Source organism: Cupressus sempervirens, chromosome 9 (assembly GCF_028749045.1).
Source record: "Cupressus sempervirens isolate cs-2001-9-10 chromosome 9, ASM2874904v1, whole genome shotgun sequence".
NCBI lineage: Eukaryota > Viridiplantae > Streptophyta > Pinopsida > Cupressales > Cupressaceae > Cupressus > Cupressus sempervirens.
The window spans coordinates 718,487,460-718,511,025 of record NC_143126.1 but is presented as its reverse complement, the minus strand read 5'-3'; the positions used below and the strand labels follow the sequence as shown (position 1 = coordinate 718,511,025).

Below are 23,566 nucleotides of genomic sequence, written 5' to 3'. Positions count from 1 at the left end.
CTCAGTTTTATCGATGTGATTTGCTGGTAATCACGTAGGCGGCCTTACGCTATTCATTCGAAGATGACTTGGACTTTGGCGGAATGATGGAGATGATGATGGGTTTGTGAAATGTGCAGAGGCAAATAATGTTGATAGTGATGGTGATGGAGGGTGTGTCTGCCGATGATGATGTTGATGGAAAGCGGTGATGGTGGAAGGTGAATGGATGAATTCTGATGCTTGACTTACTTTCCTAACTTCTCTCTTTAAACTTCGACTACCCAACTACTCACTATTCTACTCCTACTCCTATGAATGGAAGGTTAGCAAATGGACGGGGATCGAACCTAATGAGAGTTGACCAGCGGCCTCACTTCCACAGGTGCAACAATTCAAAGGAATAATAAACTAGTTTACCACACAAAGCTTCCCAACCAGCCACTAGGATGCTAGTGGTCTAGTATTGATCCCTATCAAACATTTACCAATGCTACCATACAACTATCTATCTACTTTAACCTCACTTAGACAACTTGAAATGAAACCAACTTTAATAACTTGAAATGAAATCTAACTAAGTGGAAGTAGAAAACATGCAGTAATACCCAATATTCTTAATCATCATGCAAATCGCAACAATCAAAAAGAGAGCAATTTTGGTATTATCTTCGCAACAATTTCTCTAACCCTTTTACAAATGAGAGCAAATGGCCTTTTATAGGGGCCAGAAATACAACGGACGGTGGAGATCAAAACAAGATCAACGATCCAGATTGGATCCTCAAAACCCTAATTAGGGTTGCCACCCCATCGGCCAATGAGAAGCTGCCACCTCATCAATAGACCAATGGAAAAAATGCAAAAAGTGGCAACCAATGAGAAGGCACCAAAATGGTGGCCAATCAGAAATAGACACTTGTCCTATTCTAGAAGAAAGGGAAATTGCCACTTGGGCTTACATCAAATGATCTTCTAATATAAATCTTCCCTTTTCTAGCTAAGGCAATGAACTTAGCTAACCTTTCGTTAACTTCTTCCATTGGAGGACAAGGTGTGTGCTTTGCCCCGAATTCCGCTGACTTCGCCACGCCACTTGCTGCTTGTAGTATCCTTTCGTGATCCTTCTCATATTCTTTTTCAAATCCAATAAAAGCATTGAGAGAGGAAAGGGTGCCCAAATGCTTCTTCTTGATAGCAACCTTCCCCAACCCATCCAACCTCGATCCAAAATCTGTTTCATTGACATCCTCTTCTCTGATATCCTCAAAATCAAGTGCCACCCCAACGTCGCTCATCATGGTTGAAATGGAAGTGTCGATGCTTGGGTTGTGATGTGCAACTGCCTTTTGTATATCCTTTTATAGTACCGCCATTGGTATTGGTTATTCGCCTCATTTTTTGAGAAGAAGGGTGTTTTGGGTATCATATCCTCTTTGTCTTTCTTAGTCTTGTCCGCTTGGGATTCTTACTTGCACTAACATCCTCCATGCTCGTCGCCCTATTACGGGATGGTAGAGTGGTGGACCAAAAGGCAAGTAGAACCAAGGGAAGCAATCCTTAGACTAGAACGAAAGAAGGATGTTAGCTTAAGGACCCCTTGCAACTCTAGATGATTTGAAATTACCTCTACCTATAGCCAAGGGGGATTGTCCTTCCTTTAGTTTGTCCCTCATCCGTATCATGTCCACTATATTGATATTGGTGTCGGTTATTCTCTTCATTTTCGAGAAGAATGGAGTTTTTGGCATCATATCCTCTTTCTCTTTCTTAGTGTTTGCCCGCTTGGGATTCTTACTTGCACTAACATCCTCCATGCTCCTCGCCCTATTACGGGATGGTAGAGTGGTGGACCAGAAGGCAAGAAGAAACAAGAGGAGCAATCCTTAGACTAGAACGAAAAAAGGGTGTCAGCTTAAGGACCCCTTGCAACTCTAGATGATGAAAATTCACCTTAACCAATAATCTTACAGCGACTTTTCGGAACCTAGGACAAGACCTTAAGAACTTCAAATCCCTTGCAAATCAAAAATTTATCATGCAATTCACCTCCAAATAAAATTACCCAACCTAGGGCAAAAATCGCAACCTCTTGAAAAAATCAGAATTTTATCTTCCACAAATTTCGGCTCCCACAAATTTCGCCCTCCACAAATTTCAGCTCCCACTAATTTCGCCAAGCAAGAAGAGTGCAGATCTGCTCTTGCAAAATCACCAACACCTTGAGAAGGAGAAGTGAGAAGTGAGAAAGAAATGGGAGAGAGGCCTCCTCTTATACCCAACTTTCTTATTCCCCCCAAGCTGGCCGACTTGGACCCTGGGAGAAAGAAAAACAATAATTAATGCAAAATTATGGCCCACAATTAAATACTTAGCTAAATATTAATTTTTCCAAAATGAAAATTGCCTTTTTAAATTGCCAATTAGTTCTAAATTGCAAAAGGAAATTAAATGGTGCCTTGGAGATGTTAAATATTTCCATTTAATGAGGATTTAGTAATTAACATGTCATTAAAATTGGATTTTGGCTAACCAAAAGCCATTTTTCAATATTAAATTACCAATTTCATTAAAGGAAAAAAGTTTTCAAGGCAATTTTAATCTATTAAAGCCCTTTTTTTGCAATTTTTACCCAAATCGATTTTGCTATGCCAATAAAAAAAAATTTGACAAAAATCAAATAAAATTTCTCCTAGAGCCAAAAATCGATTTTGCAATTTTATTTCACCATCACAAAAATTAATTTTCTTCATCAAAAAAAATATTAAGATTTTCCAAAAGACCAAATTTAACAAAAATTTCATTTTTTGAAAATTATCCATATTTATACAATTATATCCAAATTTTCAAAAGAAAATGTCTAAGTACAAAATTCACAATTTTATCCTACCAAGAGTTGTTCTTTAAAATTTGTTCGGCCTAAGGATGAAATTGGTGGCCCTGAAAAATCAAGTTGAAATCGGGTGAAAATAAATCTAACCCTCTCCCATTGGCCCGAAAGTGTCCAAGGCTCAAAATTCTCGAAAAATCAAAATTGTTGGACAATCCAAAAATTTGCCATGGCGATCAAAAAAAAGGGGGGTCCCCAAAATTTTGGGATGATGGTGTGAAAACCTCACAACAATATCAAAGGGAGATCAATTTATTGTTAATCCGCCATACAACAATCGTCAATTGAAAAGAGCAATTAATGGAAACAGACTTAGTTACCAGATTCCCATCCTAGAGGTGCGAACCAGGTCCGGATTTTTACTCTAGATATGGTCGAGTCTGCATTGGATACATATCCTGGCTTTTTAATGCAGCAAAATGTGCACCAAGCTCATCCAAGTCCATCCACAAGCCTGGATGCGTGCCCTAGACACATTAGGGGAACATTCGAACTCACCTAGGCACATTCGAGGCCCAAATTTCAAATACCACTAAAAATATAAAAATAAAATGTTTTTTCTCTTTATTCGTTTTGTAAAACTTAAAACCCTAAAAGAGCCCTTCATGAGGCCATCCAACCTTTAAAAAAACATTTTATTTGCTCTCTTCGCATTTTATCCAAGTTGTCGGTTCGGATTTTGGTTTGTATGTGGGTTTGATATTTGGGTTCGACATTCACTCGAAATTTTTTTGGGCTGGGTTCGGTTTGTTTTGGGTTCGGCTAGTACAAGATTTTTTTTTTCAAATAAAAAATAAAAATATATTATTATAATCATCAAGACAATAATATGATATACTATTTAAATATAATTAAATAATATATTATTATAATGATAATTTTAATATAACTATATAATAATATTAAATAAAATAAATATACAAATATCATAAAACAAATGTTAATATTATTATAGGGTAAAAAATAAATAATATTAATAATTAGTATTTGTAGACATAGTCCACAAAACATCACTTCCGCCCAAATGAAAAAATGCTCCCTGCAAAACTGGTCAATGTTAATGGTGGGAGTTCTTTGTTCTGCTGAATAATGTCAATAGCACAACCTCCATACATAACTCCATGCGAAATTCATTGTGTGCTTATCATTAATTCAGTGATCACTGTTAGTTTTTCAATAGCCTATAATCAGAACAATATACTTGAAACGCTGTTCTCAAATCATTTCTGACCAACCTTCTAGACAAATTAATCTGACAGCAATACAACTTCTTCAGCATTTACATCATCTGTTAGAGTCTGCAAGTGATGTCTCTGTCTCTCAACATGTCAAAATCCTTCCAATTACATTGTAATTAATTCACGAGCACAACCAAAACATATACAACATTCACATATGAATAGTCTTCTCATAATCTGCTCTTCATCTTTTTCAACTCCCAAACAGACATGTATAAGTTCGTAAAGAATAATGGTTCAACCAGCATTTGGCTGCAACCTATTTTCAACCAACACCTGTTGACACAATCAGTTGCATACAAGAATCATTACAAAATAAAATTAAGAACTTAATGAAATGGCACCACAAGTTTAATGCGGCAGACAATCATGGTAGGAAGAAAAAGCAGTGACAAAGCAGCGAACAAAAGTCTGCTTCTGCAGCAAGTAAACACTGCAACTGCCTTTGCTGTCGTATAGGAAGAAATTTCATTGCCATTGCGCAGGAAGAAATGTGTTTTCCATTGCGGGAGGAAGGAAATAATGCTCGTGTTTTAGGTTTGTTGTTTTATTTGCCAGAAAAACGTTAAAAATGAATTTAGAAAAGTCAACAAATTTGTCACACACCAAATTTGCTGACAGGTCATTCTGGGTTCGACGGAAAAACGAATGACATCACAAATTTGTTGCCAAATCGAGCAGGGTCCTGCACATTGACTTTGCAATGAATTTGTCAGAAAAAGGGCAAATATGATTCGATTTCGAATCGAACCAGACTTCAGAGCAAACCAACCACCAATTTTGGCCTGGGGAGGGTGAATATGATAACTTAGCATTTTATTTCCATTTTGGCCTTTCGAAAGGAAAACAGCCCTTCATGAGGTCATTCAAGTTTTCAACCTTTTAAAATACATTTTATTTGCTCTCTTCTCATTTTGTCTCCATTTTGGCCTTTCCAAAGGCAATTGGTTTTTTTCAAAGGAGATTGTTCATGGAGTGTCAGATAGCTTCCACAAAGGAGATTTAACAGTCTAGGTAAGCATTTGACACTATTCTTTTTAGTATTTTAATGAATTATTTTTAGATTTTGATGAAATTTTTTGAAGTTTGTGGTGATTTTTTCCAAATTTTTTCAAAAAAAAAAAGAAAGAAAGACGGAAAAAAAAAAATCTTTGTCATAATGTTTTTATATCTGTATGCTTGCATTTATTAGTTTTTTTCTTCGTCGTTTGCACTTGTATGCTTGCTTTTATTAGTTTTTTTTCCTGATTTGTTTTGCCAAAAATCAGATTGCAAGAATGGCCAGTAGTCAAAGTCAAATGGGTAGGGAAGGAAACCAAAAACTAAAAGTTGGTTAAGGATCTCGTTTATGGAGACATGCCACAAGTATGTTACAAATTCCAGGAGGTGGGGAATATGTTAAAAAGTATAATTTATGTAATTTACGAAGAAATAGCTCACATTCTCAAGTGAAACTTCACTTTACAGGGCTTGCTGTTTAAGGGATTTCAATGTGTGAGGGCTCAGATAAGAGGGGATTGTCTCCTGCACAAATAGAAGCAGTTAAAAGAACAAGATGTTGATAAAATGATTGGAAGAAGAAAAACAAAGAGCTTATACTTCCGGAAAGAAAAAACAATGAGTAGCAGCCTCCAAACATCCCTTCTTGCCTATACCCTCTACAAAAGATGAAGAAAAAATAGAATACCTGCCTACAAAAAAGGTCCATTGGACAAAGCATTTTAAAATGGAAGCAAGAGATATTGCTGAACAAAAACAATTGCCTGTTGCATATGTGTCAATGGTCTTCCATTCAACTTTGTGAGATCACCATATTGGTAGAAAATGATGTCACCAATCCAAAATGCACCTCTTGGTTTCACAAGCCTGGGTATGAAAAAGTGTATACCACCTTATTGCAAAAAGAGAAGAATTTTGTAGAGGCCTCATTGAAACCGATTACAGATTCTTGGATTGAATTCAATGTTTCTATTGTTTCAGATGGATGGAAAGATTGCAAAAACCATACATTGATAAATGTTATTGTAGTGTCCCCCCATAGGAGCAATGTTTTTGAGGGCATTTGATTGTGAAGGGTAAGTCAAAGATGCTGAGTGCAGTTCCACAAGCCTCATTGACTCCATAGAGATGGTGGATTATGAGAATGTGGTCCAAGTAATTAGCGACAATGCAGAATTTTGTAGGGGTACAGGTGCTTTGGTTGAGAAAAGATAAGAGAACACTTTTTGGACACCAGTCATTGTGCACTCCCTCAACTTGGTGATGCAAGCAATTGGCACACATACAGAGTGGGTGAAAAAAATATACCAAGAGGGCAAGGAGATCCAAATGTTTGTGACAAACCACAATATGTCACAAGCAATTTTCAAAACTTTTTCGAGACTAAAGTTGTTGAAGGTAAATTTTATTTATTTATTTAATTTTATATCTGTCATGTTCAATAGATATGTATACAAATTTGTACTAATCTTTATAGTTAGAAACTGAATTTACCCATTGTAAAGTAATAAGCCTCCAAACATCCACAAGCCTATACCTTCTAGAGAAGACGAAGCTGAAATAGAAGTTCCCATCCACAAAAGAGGTCCACTAGACAAAGCATTTAAAATGGAAGCAAGAGAATTGATGAACAAAAATTGCACATTGCATCTATGTCAATGGTCTTCCATTCATTTTGGTGAGATCACCATATTGGCGGTAAATGGTGTTCAAAGTCCAGAGTGCACCTCCTAGGTTCACAAGCCTTGGGCCTGAAAAGGTGTGCACCACCTTATTGCAAAGAGAGAAGAATTATGTAGAGACCTTATTGAAACCAATTAGAGATTCTTGTATAGAATTTGGTGTTTCTATTGTTTCTGACGGGGATGGACAGATTCTGAAAAACGTCCATTGATAAATGTTATAGCGGTGTCCCCCATAGGGAAAATGTTTTTGACAACGATTGATTGTGAAGTCAAAGATGCAGAGTTCATAAACCAATTAGAGATTCTTGTATTGAATTTGGTGTTTCTATTGTTCCTGAAGAGGATGGAAAGATTGCAAAAACCGTCCACTAGTAAATGTTATTGTGATCTCCCCCATGGGGACAATTTTTTTGAGGGTGGTTAATTGTGAAGGGGAAGTCAAAGATGCAGAGTTCATTTCCAACATCCTCATTGACTCTATAGAGATGGTAGGTTATGAGAATGTGGTCCTAGTAATCACAGACAATTCAAAAAATTATAAGGCTGCAAGTGCTTTGGTTGAAGCAATTTATGAAAACATTTTTTGGACACCACACACATGCACTCTCTCAATTTGGTGATGCAAGCAATTGGCACCCAAACAAAGTGCGTGAAAAAATTATACCAAGAGGGCAAGAAGACCTAGATGTTTATGGTGAACCATCATGTCACAGGTAATTTTCAAGACTTTCTCGAGATTGGAATTGTTAAAGGTAAATTTTATTTATATCATGTTGAATATATTGATGTATATAAAATTGCAATATTTGTAACTTACTATAAAAGAATATTTGTTAGTTATTAGATTAGTCTATTCTTGTTATTCCAATGAGTTTTTGGTTTCTATTTTAACCTTTATACTCTGCACATACTAGACAAATGAGCATCACACAAATGTCATGCACATACATTGTCATCCTCAACCCAGGTGGGAGTCCAAGGCAATAAGCTAGTAGAGATAGAGAATTCATTGTGGTTTATATTTTTTTGTTTCAAGTAGTCAAACTATATGCGCTAGTTGAAAGGAGGTGGCACAAGGGGCTCATCCCTTGAGATTTCAAATAGTCTCAAAGTTGGAGAATTTCCTTCTACACAAATATATTATTCTCAAAAGGCAACATCATGCACCCGCATTGTCATCCTCAACCCATGTGGGTGTCCAAGGCAATAAGCTAGCAGAGATCGACAATCGATTGTAGTTTATGTTTTTTTATTCCAATAGTCAAAATATAAGCACTAGTTAAAGGGAGGTGGCGCAAGGGGATCATCCCTTGAGATTTTAACCAATCTCGAAATTGGTGAATTTCCTTCTACACAAATATATTATTCTCAAAAGGCAACAATGAAAAGTGGTCACTCAATTCTTTATGAAAGGTGGTGACCCTTCCACCAATAAAGTATAAAGGAGGATTCTTTCCAAGCATTGAAGATAATATAGTGTGCCATGAATCAAAGGAAAAATAATTAGTACTCAGTCAACAATCAATACTCAAATAAAGGGCAAATCAGAGTATAAGGCATCAAACAAAAAACAGAATCATATAGTTAGTAATCTAAAGTATGTTTTGTGGAATCAAGAGAAAGAAGACCACCAGTGTCAATCAAAATTCAGCATACAACGACATCCATTACCATCATTAGAAAATTAGTGCAAGAACATCGAGACCGAGCATAACAGACCCCTATATTTCAGAACGGTTATTCCAACAAGCAGTAATCAATTAATTGCTCTTGTGGTATTCTCATCACCAGTGCATTATTTGTCAAGCAATTTTATATATATATATGATTTAGATAGAATCTGTGTATAAGTAATTCACTTGTAAACTTCCATCATTATAGAAGGAAGGTGTAAGGAAAGAGGAATCATGAGTATTGCCATATCTAGGTAGGGACCTCGGATGAATGTCTATTTTGCCTACCACCGAGGCCAAGAGGGCCAAAGCTCCCCTTTTGGGCTTATATAGGACAATCGAGGAGCCTCCATTCGATCTCCTCTCCAACCCTATAACAATAGCTATTAAATCTTAGATGTTGCAGGGATAGGGAAAGCAGGTACAAGCATACCACTAGGCATGGACATCGGGTGGATGTTCATGTTGCTTGCAACCCAAAGCCAAGATGGCTAAAGTTCCACTCCCATGGTTAGTGTGGAATGGCTTTGGGCAGACCTGTCGTGCTTCTCTAATGTGTTAAAGTATTGTTATAAATATTAATATATTATTAAAATATCATGTGATATGAACTAACCCTAATAATGGATATATATATATATGAGCTCCATATATCACACGTGTATATGTTTCTAATGTTATGATTGTAGAACTCAAATCCTAGATCAGACTTTTTGAAGATAAATTCTACTTGGTAAGATGTAAATATAACCCCGATTTGTTATAATTGTAGTTTTTTGGGCAAAAAAAGCAAAGGAACATCACAGTACAATAAGTTCAAATCACTTTGACAAAGATACAGATCAAAAAAAAATGCCAAGAACAAAAACTCGCATCAACTGAAACAAACACTTATTTATTGTGATTTTTCAAAAGCTCCAAGAATAACAAGTATTAACAAAGTTGTCTCAAAGTTCTCTACTTACCATAGTTCCTGAAATCTCCAAGACTCTCCAAGTTCTAGTGAGTTTCAAGTCATTGCACTGTGGCCAAGTCCTAGTGACTTCTGACTCCAACAACTCGTGTCAACTTAGTCGAGTCTTGTCGAGTTTCTACCAAAGTCCTGTAGACTTTTTGCCAAGTCCCGAGTCGAGTCAACCTTGTTGAGTCCACGCCAAGCCCAACTATAAGAACTATGTTATTTATCACTCACATTTAAGCCTTAAAAGTGCAAAGTTGAGTTGAAGCACAAATTAAACACATGGGTAGGTGTATTCAACCTTATGTTCAACACAAGGAAATCCAAATCTCTAGTGCACCATAGCTGGTATTGTTAGAAACAATAATCCACCAAGATAATTGAAGGGGGAGTGGGGGGTGAATCAGTTATCCAACAATTAATACATTTATCTTCTTTAAACAAACTTAACCATTCAACCAAAGTAAATAGCAACCATAAAAAGATGCACATAGACGATTACATCAGATATGTTAACTAGGGAAACCCTTGATCAGAGGGAAAACCCAAGTGGGAATAATGCCCACAAGATGATGTACTAATATAAATATTCCCTGTTAGAGGATGGACCCTGTTAGGAATCTATTACAACATTTAGTACATAGAGTCCCTGTTAGGAGACTTTGAATCCCTGTTAGGAGACTTTGAATCCCTGTTAGGAGTTATGCCAACACTATTAGGAGTTGTGGTACAATGTATGCAAGAAGAGCCCACTACCCAAACATGCAATTTCAACTACAAGAAGAGGTCACTGCTCAAACAAGTAATTTACTGTTATGTTCTTCTTTCCTTTGTTCTATCAACCGAGCCAATCACTATTAGACCTTGTAGACCAAATCATGAACTCAGATCCAACTATCAAACCTCGGATCACTCAGCAAAACCTTGACAATGAAGTTTCCTTCACTTCCGCACTGCTCTACTCAACTTCGCATTCCACTCTTACTGTTGCTTATCATCAATCATCAACATGCTATGTGATAAAGGAAAATGTCCTTCCTTTATACCGAGTCCATAAACCAATTCCCTGAATCGATTGTTGGACCTTCTCAATTAATCGTTATAGGACCACATTAAGAACATGTTACACTTAGCGATAACATTAATCTTCCACCTTGCAAGTTGAATATCTTTCCATACATGCAATATTATGACAAGCGATCTTAGCCACGTCATCACCAACATGTCTTCTTCATATCCTCAACCTCGATTCTCGAAATAACAACTTTGCTATGAAATATAACAAGTTTACCAGAACATGCCTCTATAAACTTTATCTCAGAACAAACATCATCAAAACTTACATAACTTCTTTCAGACTTATCATTTCTTCTTCTGACGTTAATTGCATATACTAGATACTCAGAAGTATCTCCAATAACCTCAGATAGTTAAAATACTCAACTAGCTGTCCATATCAACTTGATCTTTCCGCTATTCTTTTGTCAAATACCACAGAAAACTGTTATGTTGACATCAATGACAAACTCAATCATGAATGTAACATGCCATCATAGTAACATATCTACAATACGCACCCATAGGAATATCATCAACATTCATGCTTCCAACAATCTTCCAACAATCTCCCCCTTTGGCATTGATGGCAACATAAATAAAAAACATCTAGTTTCAAGAATACCAACAAAAAGACTGTTCATCTTTCTTTTCAAATCCTCTTCATCAATCATTCTCCCCCATTGAGATACCTCAATGTGTTTTTTGTCAAACTATCATTCCATGTTGTACTTCTACCGAACTTACTGTACTCATGCCGAACTTCTCCAACTATCATGCTATACATGTTGTTTTTCCATGTTTTTCATGCCAAACTTCTCCCCCATTGACATCAATGTCAAAGGTTTCAACAACCAACTTTACTGCAACAACTGATTCTTACTTAGCTCAAGTGTCCGAAGACATTGTTCAAAACAATATCCAACAAGAGTCCTAGATGACTCTGTCCATCACAGATACTCCCCCATACAGGAAGCATCAGCATTCAGTCCAAACAACAATGGTGCTCTGTTACACTGGACTGATGCACTTTTGCATCTTCTACTCTGATGTAGGAAGGGGCATAACCCCAAGCATACCTCGCAAATACTCAAAAGTCTCTTTGGGAAGAGGCTTAGTAGAAATATCTACAATCTGCTCTTTAGTGCTCACATACTCCAATCTAATTTCCTTTTCTGCAACTTTCTCTCTCAACATGTGATAATAGAAATGTGCTTAGTCCTTGAATGCAACACTGGATTCTTAGACATATTTACCGTGCTTGTATTGTCACAGTGTATGACAACAGGTTCATTGATTTTTATTCTTATATCCTTCGGCATCTACTTAATCCAAACAACTTGATTACAATTGTTTGTTGCTGCAACATATTCTGCTTCCGTTGTACTTTGTGATGTGCAATCCTACTTCTTGCTTAACCAAGAGACCAATCTTCCTCCAAGAAAGAAGGCTCCACCACTGGTGCTCTTTCTGTCATCCATATTGCCTGCCCAATCAGCATCAGTATAAGCACTTAGAGTAATATCATTAGATCTGTCATACCACATTCTGAACTCAGATATCTAAATATCCTTCTAACTGCTGCATAATGTGCTTCTCTGGGATCAACTTTGAATCATGCAACAATTCCAACTGCATTTGCTATATCCGGTCTTATGTGAGTTAGTTATTGGAATCCTCCAATCATAGATTTGTACTTCTTCTACTCAACAATAGGTTCTCATCCTTTGTAGATAACTTGTGTCCAGTTACCATAGATGTTCCAACAGGTTTGCATGTTTACAAACCAAATCTTTTCAGTAAATCCTTCAAGTACTTAGTCTGAGAAATATAAATTCCTTCTTTATTCTATACAATCTATAATCCTAGAATTTCATCTCTCCTATCATACTCATTTCAAATTTTTTCTTCATTTCTTCTACAAACTTCTCACTTTCTTCACCATTTCCTCCAAATATGATATCATCAACAAATATTACTAAAATCATCAAACTGTCATCAATTTCTTTCCAATAGAGATTACTATCTGCCATACCTTTGTTATATCCAAGCTTTGTCATATGCTTGTCCAACCTTGCATACCAGGTTTTGGGTGCTTGCTTCAAGCTATACAATGCTTTCCTCAATCTGCATACTATGTCCTTGTCATCTGTCAAAGGACAACCTTCAAGCTACTCAATGTACACTTCTTCAAATTCTCCATTCAAAAATGTTGACTTGACATCCATTTGATACACTTTGAATTTCTTCTCTTCTTGAAACTAGATGTTTTTCATCCATGTTGCCATCAATGCCAAAGGGGGAGATTGTTGCAAGATTGTTGGAAGCATGAATGCTGATAATATTCCTATGGGGGAGTATTCTAGATATGTCACATCAATGACAGAGTCAGTCATGAATGTAACATATCATCATAGTAACATATCTACAATACTCCCCCATAGGAATATCATCAGCATTCATGCTTCCAACAATCTTGCAACAGGTGTGTACCCCACCCATATGTTAATCATGTAAGATTTTGTAAATATATGTGTATCTACATGTAAATAGTAGGTACACGAGTGTATATAACACACATTTCTACTCTACAATTATCTTTTATTTGCCAATTCTTGGTTCATCCATGAACAATACATAAAGAGATTTTGAAGTAATTCTATAAATGCATGTGAATAAACATATATTTAATCATACATTATACATGTCTACTTATAGGTACATGTATCTATCATAGTTGAAGAAATCTGCAAAAACTCATTATTCTTCACCAGACTCTTTTAGTAATTTTATAGGAAAATTTTGCAATATATTGGAAATCGCAAATTTTCCTAATAAAATGGCAATTGTGTGGCCAAAAACATTTTGAAAGTTGGGGTTTTAGCTGATTTCTGCAGCAATCTTTTTAATCGTTTCCCTCCCTAAGCCAATTATTTCCAATTAATTGAAAAAATATTTACTTTTCAGTTTGCCAATTTATTACCAAGAAAGATTTTTGTTACTATGGATATACATATGCATGTACATATTCATGCATATATATACAAATTTCTATTATACAATTATGTGTCCAATGTTTAAATCATCTGTACAGAATGCAGATGTAGATTTTTAGGCAGCTCTATGAATATGCATGTGAGTTTTTGGGAAGGGATGTTGAGAGGTTTTCCCATTCCATTCATTATTTTATAGTGCCTGGGGAGGGAAGTTGAGAGGTCTTTCCATCCCATATTTATTTTAATCCTTATGACCATACTTTGTGTCATTTACCCTGACCACTTTATACAGGAGGCATGCATCTATATGGGTGTGTGTAAAGGATAATTAGACATGGAGGGTATTCTTTGACAATTTGCAAGCAATTAATTGCCTCTATAATGGAAATTCTTAAGTGAGTTAATGCTTGTGAAAGCAGACATAAGCACGAAGGGACTTGCAAATTGGGCACTTACAATTAATTTTTTGAGCTATAGCAAATTGCCATACATTTGTTTTATCAGGTATAGAAATCCTCTGCTTGGAAGAGGGAAAGAAGTTCATATGTCTTCATTATGTAAACACAATTATGAGATTATGTTCTACTTCAAATATAATACACACCATGGTTAGAATGCATAATAATATTCAATTGTGTCATGTTGAATATATTGTCTACAAGGAGAAGCCTTCTGAGATGCGGAATCTAAATCTAAAGACACTTCTCTTGAGGAAAGATCTGGTAGAGATGGCATGTGAGTTACAGATGATCCATTTGGACTTTGGACCTGAAGATGCAAAGACTGAGAAATGTGAGCTTAACAGATAATGCCCACAATGAAATCAAGGTCAACAAAACCTCCTTAGACAGTGAAAAAGCTTACCAAAATTTTATTCTTCTTGTCGTTTAGCTTTCCAGCAGTGGCAGCTTCACAATCTAGTTTTGATTTCATGCATTATATTTAAATAATGCCATGAATAACAAATGCTTTAAAATCACAGCATTGATACAAAGATGCAGTAGCACACTTTAATATCAATTCGGAATTATTTTAGGTTATTTTAAAGTTTTGGATGCTTGTAATTACCTTGTGATGTACTATATAGCCACATATCATCATAAGCATGCTACATTGCTGTAAAAAATTCAGCTTCTATAAATGTAATCTTCTTACATTCTCTTACAATAATACTAATAAGATCTTCAATCTAAACCCTTTGAAAGTAATGACCCAGATGTTTTCCAAAACTCTTATAGAGGAATTGGAAACACCACATAACACTCCACAGCAGTGCAGTTTCAGCTAAAGCCTGAGAATCGTGATCATCTGTTATGCCAGAGGATGAAAACACAAAACATCTACAATCTAGCTGACACGACAATAAGCTTTGTTTCATAGTCAGAGATGTTTCTTTCACACTTAGAGATACAACCTAGAATGCCTCGGCTTATTGGGATTCAATGACATTGAAATTGTCATAGTGAATGGACAAATACAAGCAAAATGTGCTATACTGTATAGTATCTACCACATGTCAAACTCAAAACCATAATTTTAGATGTATTAGTATCCTGCTTGCAAAAGATCATAGCAGGAAAAGAGCACTTTCATTTTCAAAATCCAGCTCTAGGAGAACTCAAGCTGTATCAGTTTTTCTATTGGCAGAAAGCTGTGGGGTGTCATACTTACTAATAATGTAGAATCCATATTAACAATCATATCTAAAAACTACACTACAATCTCCAGCCATGAAGATCCTTAATTACGAAATTTGAGGAAAAAATATACAGGTCATACTTCAAAAAGGGATGCAACAAAAGTATACAGTGAAAACAAGATCCAACAAAATCCTAGCAGATTTCCATCACCGTAGTTGAATATGTATTTATACTGAAATATAATCCTCTAGCAATAAGGTAAGAAAGATGCATCCATACTTGTCATAAGGTAGATCTGCACACTCCCAATTCAGGTTTCTACAGGCATCATGATAAATACGGCATTCTTCTTTGTTTCTCAGCTTGAATCTACGATCTTTGTTACACTTACTGCAATGGATAAATTCATCACGGTGACAAGATTGCTTAGTGTGACCCTTCTGGTTACCTCTACCATTCCTTGATACCTTACTGTAATATTTGAGGAACATTGTCTTTGACAGAGGAACTTTCTCACCATCAATAATAATCCATATATTGTTTTTCCATTTCCTTGCATTTTCACGCCCAGCATGCCTTTCAAATGCAGATGGACTCAATTCACCTGATCACATACACAGGAATCATATCAAAAAGTGACATCTTAGATAAAATTTCTATGCATACATGTAATAGATTTGTTCAATCTACAAGGTGACCAGTTAGGAAGGTATTTAGCTTCACGTGTCTGCTCCAGATCTCTCCATGGTAGATCAAGAAGAATAATGCTAGATAATATGCTACCATGGTGCTAGGCATTCTCTCTTGCATGCACATTGCAAATCTACCCAAAGGTAAGTGTAGAAGCTTGAGAAGGAACATAACATCAAATACTATTGCACAAGAAAAAAGCATTAGGAACTTACTGCCAGGAAAGGACACGGTAAATAACAAATACAGATGAATTTGAATTTAAAAGATAATAGTAATAAGTAACAAATTGTTCCAGAATAAATAACTAATGATCTGCAATAATACGGTCAGTATTATATCTTGGTGTACTGGATTATTTTGTTGTATAGATCATTATAATCAACAGTTTTGAAGGGTTGTATAATTTTGCTATCTTAATAAACTGCCATATCTCCATGCTATTGTGTTTTGTCTGCTGGAAGAAAGAAAATTGCTTTAATCATTGAGTCCACAAGAAACCAGAGTACGTCAATAGGATTGAACAAGTAAATTCAGTTATGATGGCATCAAAGAGCCCTAAAAAGCTCAAGATCCACATCGCACACTCAATGACTATTTAGGTTATGAAAATCCATCTGCAAGGGGTGAACTTCAAAAGGTGCCCTTGGCATGGCTAGAGACATTAACATGAAATAAAGATAGTGAAAAAATCAGAAATTTTATAATATTACAAGCAGCCATGTTAAAGAAGCTCCTGTTCTATAGGTGTCAGTACATAAAGACATTTGTTGACGATGTCCCTGGTCAAAATCAAAATCAGAGTGACATATAAAAGGGCCAACATTATCATCCACCTCTATGAAAGAGCCAATACAAATCATGAGAGTGCTCATAAGTAACTGGCTTGAGCTAAGCAAGCCTAACTATATAATCATAAGAGGGAGCAAAAGCTGTCTATTAGGAACATTCCTAGCACCTAAGATCCATAGTACCCCATAAGCATATGCCTGTTGTCAGCAAGGTGGGGTGGTTGACTTTCCAGGTCAGAGAATAAAAACATCCACCATGCCCATCACAAGAAAGGAAGGAGACCCCAAGTAATAGATTGGGGGGAAATGGTTTTGCTGATCTACCAGCATCCATGCAAACTAGTGTCAAGAAAACACATAGCTCCCAATAACATAAGAGTGGAAAAAACTGACCAACATAGTAGGCTTGTGAGGGGAAAGAGGAAGATAGAAGATGGACATCGTGTGGAAGTATAATATCTAGTTGTGTATGTTTCTCTGTCATCTCCATGTTTTGTTCTAGTTTTCTACTTACTCCTTCTCTAGTGTTCCTTCTTTTACATAAAGACAAACCAAGCATAAGCACAGAGCGAAATTTCTGAGTAAACTGCTTACACATTTATATCAGCGTTGTCATTTAAGTGAACCTTTCATATATAGGCTGCAGTCCCACTGGACAAGTTTTGGGATCTATTTTGAAGGAGGGGTTTCAAGAAAGCGAAAACAGCTATGGGATTAATTATATTATTTTCCTCGCCAATAGAAGACCCTACTTTTTATTTAAAAAGTTTAAGTGGATGCAACTGGGGTGGGGCTAGAAATTGTCCCACTGTCTTAGGCTTTGTTTGTGCCAATTGTCAGTCGTGAAGTTTTTGAATTCCCACAAAATATTTATTTTATCATTTTGTATTACTTACTCCATTAAATTGAACATCCAAAATAATGAAATTCATGAGACCACCAGCTACCATAAATACTACATTACAAAATTCATGGGAGCACCCACTTTAAAGTATAATGAAGAATTCCAGCAGTGCCCACTGAATTTTTATTAAAATGCCCCCTTCATGGGTCACATGGTTGGACCCTTATCGACCAGGATTTATGCATATTACGGTTTAACCAGTATAAGGTAAGATAAACACGCTTAGTAGCATAAATGCATCATTGTTCAATCCAAGATTTGGCTAGCATGCATGAGCAGATTTGAAACCTGCAAAAAACATATGCTCTTTAAGTACATTTTGCTTATATCATTATGCTAATATAGTTATCAGGATTTTGACCTAAAAGTAGTTGGCGGCCAAGAAAGAGATGATACAGACTCTTATAAAGCATGTTTAACAAAAAACTGCAAAAATGGATAAAACTGACAGTCATTGCCGCTATCACTGCCACTGTTACTGCATGGTTTGATAATTAATAATCCCCAAATTTTAGTTGATCGGCTTTTCTAAAACAAAGTGACCAAGAACAAACACCAATAAACACAACAAGAAAAAAGGAAAGGAAAAGTGACCAAGAGCAAAAATAAAATAGACAGCCTAACAATAACACAATCAGATCTCTGTTTCTAATTTTACAGTATAAATTGGAGTTTGACTCCAAGATGCAGCCAGAGAAGCTAATGCCTAAAATAAACAAATAGAGTGAAGAAAGTGACATTAATCAGAAACAGAAGCGGTGAGTAAGTGAAATTGAAGACCAAAGCATCAAGGATGTATGCTCCTCCACAGCTTGAAGTAAGCAAAAATATTCATGCTTAAATGATCTTTTTGGGATAATTTGATCTCAGATTATTATTAAAGCAAGTATGCAAAAAATATATTCTATAGAAGAAAACTTAAAGAAAATATTGAAAAAACATACTTGTTTAAGAAAAATCTTGGTTATTTTGATCTCAGATCATTTTTAAGGAAGCAAGGCCAAAATACAGAAGAAAACTTAAACCAACAATAAAAAATCATTAATGAGCTTCATTTTGAACCAAACTAACCGCTAAGTTTTAAATATAAAGATTTAAACAAAGAGTAAATTATCTTTCTTCATGGCAAGAAAATTCCCAATTCTTTGTCACGGAGACCATTGAATAACAAAATAATTTAATCCAATTTCCTAACAGCTCCAAGGTGAATGTTATTAAATGGAAGGAAATGGATATGTCTACGTAGTAAAGAATCAACAATAAACATAGCTTCTCTGATTTATCTTTGTTTATCTCTGTCATAGTTAAAAATATCTTCTGTACTTGGGATAAAAACTATTGTCTAACATCAAAATCAAAACCTCTTTAAATTTATATCACTTCAACAATAAAACACTCTTAATTTCCCTTCATTTCCTGCTAAGATCATTTACCAAACTTCAATAGCATTTATGAAAATATCTGCTCGCCATATTCCCCCAAGGAATGGAGCACTACATAAAAAGTTTAAAACAAAAATAATGACCATTTCCAGGCTATAAGGGCAAGGCCTATTGCAAATTCAGAGCTACTGTCAAAGAATAAATACATTCTTCCGAATAACCATCTAAACTAAAAGAACATCTGCTGTATGAGCATAACCCTAAAGTGGTGTTTTAAGAAGCTTGATAATATTCAGACAACACCAAAGTGCAGACATCCCAAGTTAACTTTAGCAATGGTTTGTTTCTTATGCTGGTATTGTTACCAAGGTCAAAGAAGTTTTCCAGGTACTTTTATGCCATCCCTACACCTCTTCAGATTGTAATGCACCATGTTCCAAAAAGTTTACAGTACATTCCGCTTGCTAGTTATTCAAATAATCAAATGCAAGAAGAAACCAGAAAATTACAGATTTAAAAATTAAATAGCAATGGAAACAGCCAAAAATAAAAGGCTGTCATCCATGAAAACTAACTTATCGATGCCCAAAAGACATCTGTATAAAAAAATTCAAAACACAACGAATCCCAACAGCTTTGGAGCATGCAGACCCACAATTGAGAAGTTTCAAATGATAAAACAAGGTTTTATTTGCGTTGTTGTCACCATAGGATGGAAATTATGGCAATGTAGGTGTATTATATCAGTCTGTGTTACAAAGAGAAACCTAAGGCACGAATCAAACTTATGGCAATTGAGTGGGAGCACTGGCAAACCACCAGATAGAGGAGGAAATTATGGCAATTGGGTGGGAGCACTGGCAACCCACTAGATAGAAGAGGAAATTATGGCAATGCATCTGTATTACACAACTCTGTGTTATTACGGGAGAGCTAAAGGCAAAAGTCAAACTCATGACAAAGAGAGAGAACACCTAGAAATTTGAAGTTATGGGAATGAGTATGTAGAATATAACGGCGAATGTAACGTCCATGCATTAGCCAATGTCACCTACAGGTACAGGTCAAACTCCTAGCAATGAGAGGGTACACATGAACTCAGCCGTGACATTGTGTCTACAGTTCGAGGTCAAACTTCTCGCAATGTGAGACTTTACATGTAAACCAATCAAAGAAGTCAAACCCATGGAAAGTGCAACGCAAATTTTACCAAAAAACCCTTGTACATAGGTGATTTTAGCTTTAGTGTACGTTAACACAGTTTGTTGAAGTAGGGTTACTGCTATATTTTATAGGAAAAACTATCGAGATAAGTTCTGGTTGAATCCTGATGAACGCCACGTACAATGTCTCTAGTACCCGATTCAGCTTTTTTCTAGAATAAAGAGAAAAATAAATCTCATTATAATAATAGTAGATCTAACAAATAATTATTTTCCCACAGATCAACACTCCTACAGGGAAGAAAAACAGATTTACCTGCATCGCAACCAGGCGCGCATTCACAAAGCACCTTAAAATCTCCTTCCTGATAAATTCTTAACCTGCCAACCGCATCTCCGTACTTCATGCATGTACACCCACATCTCATCTCAATAAACCCATTTCCTTTCTTAAATTCTGAAACCTTAACCAGATCTTCATCCTTGAGAAACTCAAACTCTATCATCCCAATCCCATCTCCGTAGTCCTCCATTACAGCAGATTCTTCATGCTCCCTCTTCTTCAACCTCACGCCGTTGCCATTTTTCTTGCCTTGATCTTTATCCATTCCTGCTACTCGTAAGTCCGTCCCTTCAACTCTCCATGAATTTCTCTTCAGAACCCACCTCTAAAAATCGGAAAAGAAAGTAAGACAACCAAACAAAAAAATTGACCGTTCTCTAAATAAATTTATAGCATGCATTGCTGTTGTTGGTGGTAATGAATGAATGTAAGAGTGGGTAATCCGCCACTCCATTTTGGTCTCATGCCATCGGCATTGGGATTGCTTTTGCCAACCCAACGGTCCAAAATTTGCTTGCCATTTGGCATAACACAGACTGATATGTTGCCCCTCCATCGTATCGTTGCATCTAAATTAGAGAGACCCATTTTGATTAATCTAATTTTATCTTTGGAAATTGCACAAATTCGACTTTGATTCCATTTGATTTTGCCCTTGTCGTCTTTTTTCTACACATTTCTTTTGTGCCTGCCTCCCCGCGCCATAAGTAAAAAGCTTACAAGCACTTCAGCCTTTACTTGTTTAGTATTAAGGTCGTTTTCCTATACATGAGGAGAACCATACAACAAACGCTCCTCGATTTCATTTTTTAATGGAGAAAATGAGCATAGGATGCACGCGTTTCTTTATGATATGTTTTGGCTCATAGAGTGGCAGATAGAAAAATATGCCTAGAGGGTGGTGAAGAGTGGGGGACGAGGAAATAAGCGGGGGCGAAGAAAACGATGGGAGAATAGTCGTCATGGGAAACAACGCAATAAGGATGTGGCTCGGGCGCCAGGGTGGGAGCTGATCCATAACCACTATTTAATGGAGATTATGCCTACCAAATCAAATATAGTATTGAATCAGGTCTTTAATTAATTTTTTAATTGAAACTATGTTTAAAAGTATTAAGAAAAATATTAAAATTAAGTCACATTTTTTGACTCGGCATTTCTCAAATGTAGGAGAAACTATATGGTTTTATGTGGTATTTTATTCAACAAGCAAGGGTAAGAAGAGGGATATAGTGTTGCTCATGTCTATTGGGTAAGAAGAGGGATATAGTGTTGCTAATGTCTATTAGGCGGATTAAGTTATAGATTGATTTATTTCATATTTTTGTTAATTGCAAACTAGTCTAGCAAGGGATCGTGAAGAACTTTTTCTATATCTAATATGAGTGTATGAGCCTATAAGATGTAACCTCTTCGACCAAGAGATTTTGCTCTTATTACTCATCCACTAATGTATTCTTGATTCCTATTGCTTATTGGTTTGATTGTGTGTAACGGGTTTTAAATTGCACTCTCTGATTTCTCCTAACTCTCTTTTGTCCTAATAATGGATCATGGAGTGTGATTTGAAATGTTAGTACAAACAGCTTACACACAATTGAAACAAAGAAGAATAACATTAAAATATGGATTGTGGAAAATTGGTATCATTAAATTGTATTTTGGACTTTCCCTTCACTTGTTTATGCTGTTAGGCAGGTAAGTGCACAGAGATGGGGGACTCCAAAGGGGGTTTAAGATGCCATTTTTTCTCTTAAATCAGCAAAACCTTAACTTCGACAAGAAAATGAAGATAATTAGACTCAAAATTTTAAGATGCAACAAAAAAAAAAATTGGAGTCCCTCTAGACCTAGTTTCTAAACTACTTTTCTTTTTTAAATGGTGGATTTGAATGCCCTCAATAAGGGGGAGCACAGAAAGTTGTCATATTTTTTGGTAAAAAAATATAACATAGTGTTTGGTGTGTTCCCCCTAAAGTGTTAACTTTAAAATAAAATAAAATTAATCACTCCGCTGAGAAGTTAGCTAACATGACATACTTTATCGCAGATTTTTTATGATAATATATATATATATAATTTTACAAAGTTTGTAAGCGAACACATCTTGAAAACATTTTTAAAAAATTATATTTTCCCCAATAACTAATCGAAAATCAAAAGCTTTTCTTAAATGTGTACAATGCAGTCTAGTTTCTAAAAATCTAATTTGTTGCAAAATTCAACAAACAAACAAAAATTTAAGCCCAAAATATTGCACATTATTTTTTGTCAAAAATTGCTCATACATTCAAAAGAAAATAGATATTAAAGGCTTAACATAATCAAAATTCCAAATAAATTATCTGGTTAGAAAGATAACAGAGAGATCTGTAATATCATGTAATTGGAATTTATTGTTATTCAACCATGAGTAAACCTAATGGAGGGCACACAAAAAAGATGTCGCATTTGTTAACTTTGTTGGAAAACATATCTCAGACACAATTGAATCCTCCAAGCCTTTGGGTTGAACCTCCAAGGCAAAGGCAAGCCTTAGCCTTAGTGTATTCCAATGCATTCAATAATGCATATGCCCAATAGCATGCATGTGTTATAGTGTATGCATACTGACTATTGTGATGTTTTGCATAACATGTACATATTATAGGGTGTAAATGCAATAGTGCATACACATTATTGAACAATAAAAGAAAGGCTTAAGGGAGGGAGACAAAAAATAGATAAGGTGGTGTGTGTGTGTGTGTGTGTGTGTGTGTGTGTGTGTGTGTGTGTGTGTGTGTGTGTGTGTGTGTGTGTGTGTGTGTGTGTGTGTGTGAGAGAGAGAGAGAGAGGGGTAGAGAGAGGGGGGTGAAAAGGTGAGAATGAGAGATTTAAAGTGAGTGTGAGTGTATATGGGAGAGGGAGGGAGCGAAGTTAGGGGAGAGAAAAAGGGATATGGATGGAGGAGAATGGTATGGGGAGAGAGGGTATGGGAGAGAGAGTGAGAAGGTCATAATGGGAGAGTGAGAGTGTGTGCATGAGAGAGAGGGGGGTGAAGAGTGAGAATAGTAGGGGGAGAGAAAGAGAGTGGGAGAAAGGAGAAGGGTAGGGGGAGAGAGTGAGATAATGAGAAGAGCAGGGGGAAGGAGAGAGGGTGAAAAGGTGAGAGTGGGAGTGAGAGATTGAAAATGTGTGTG

At 36.0% G+C, this 23,566-nt stretch overlaps 1 protein-coding gene across 1 annotated transcript in view; it reads right to left on the bottom strand.

Moving 5' to 3' along the window:
* Positions 1-21,277, bottom strand: part of LOC149540741 (protein ULTRAPETALA 1-like) — a 47,617-nt gene extending 26,340 nt beyond the window's left edge. Inside the window, exons 1-2 of the mRNA XM_089801824.1 lie at positions 20,361-21,277; positions 15,394-15,718 (exon numbers count right to left, since the gene is read on the bottom strand). Of these exons, the coding sequence (XP_089657950.1) occupies positions 15,394-15,718; positions 20,361-20,652 (617 nt within the window). The 5' untranslated portion in view covers positions 20,653-21,277. The remainder of the gene's footprint in view (positions 1-15,393; positions 15,719-20,360) is intronic.
* Positions 21,278-23,566: the final 2,289 nt, after the last annotated feature.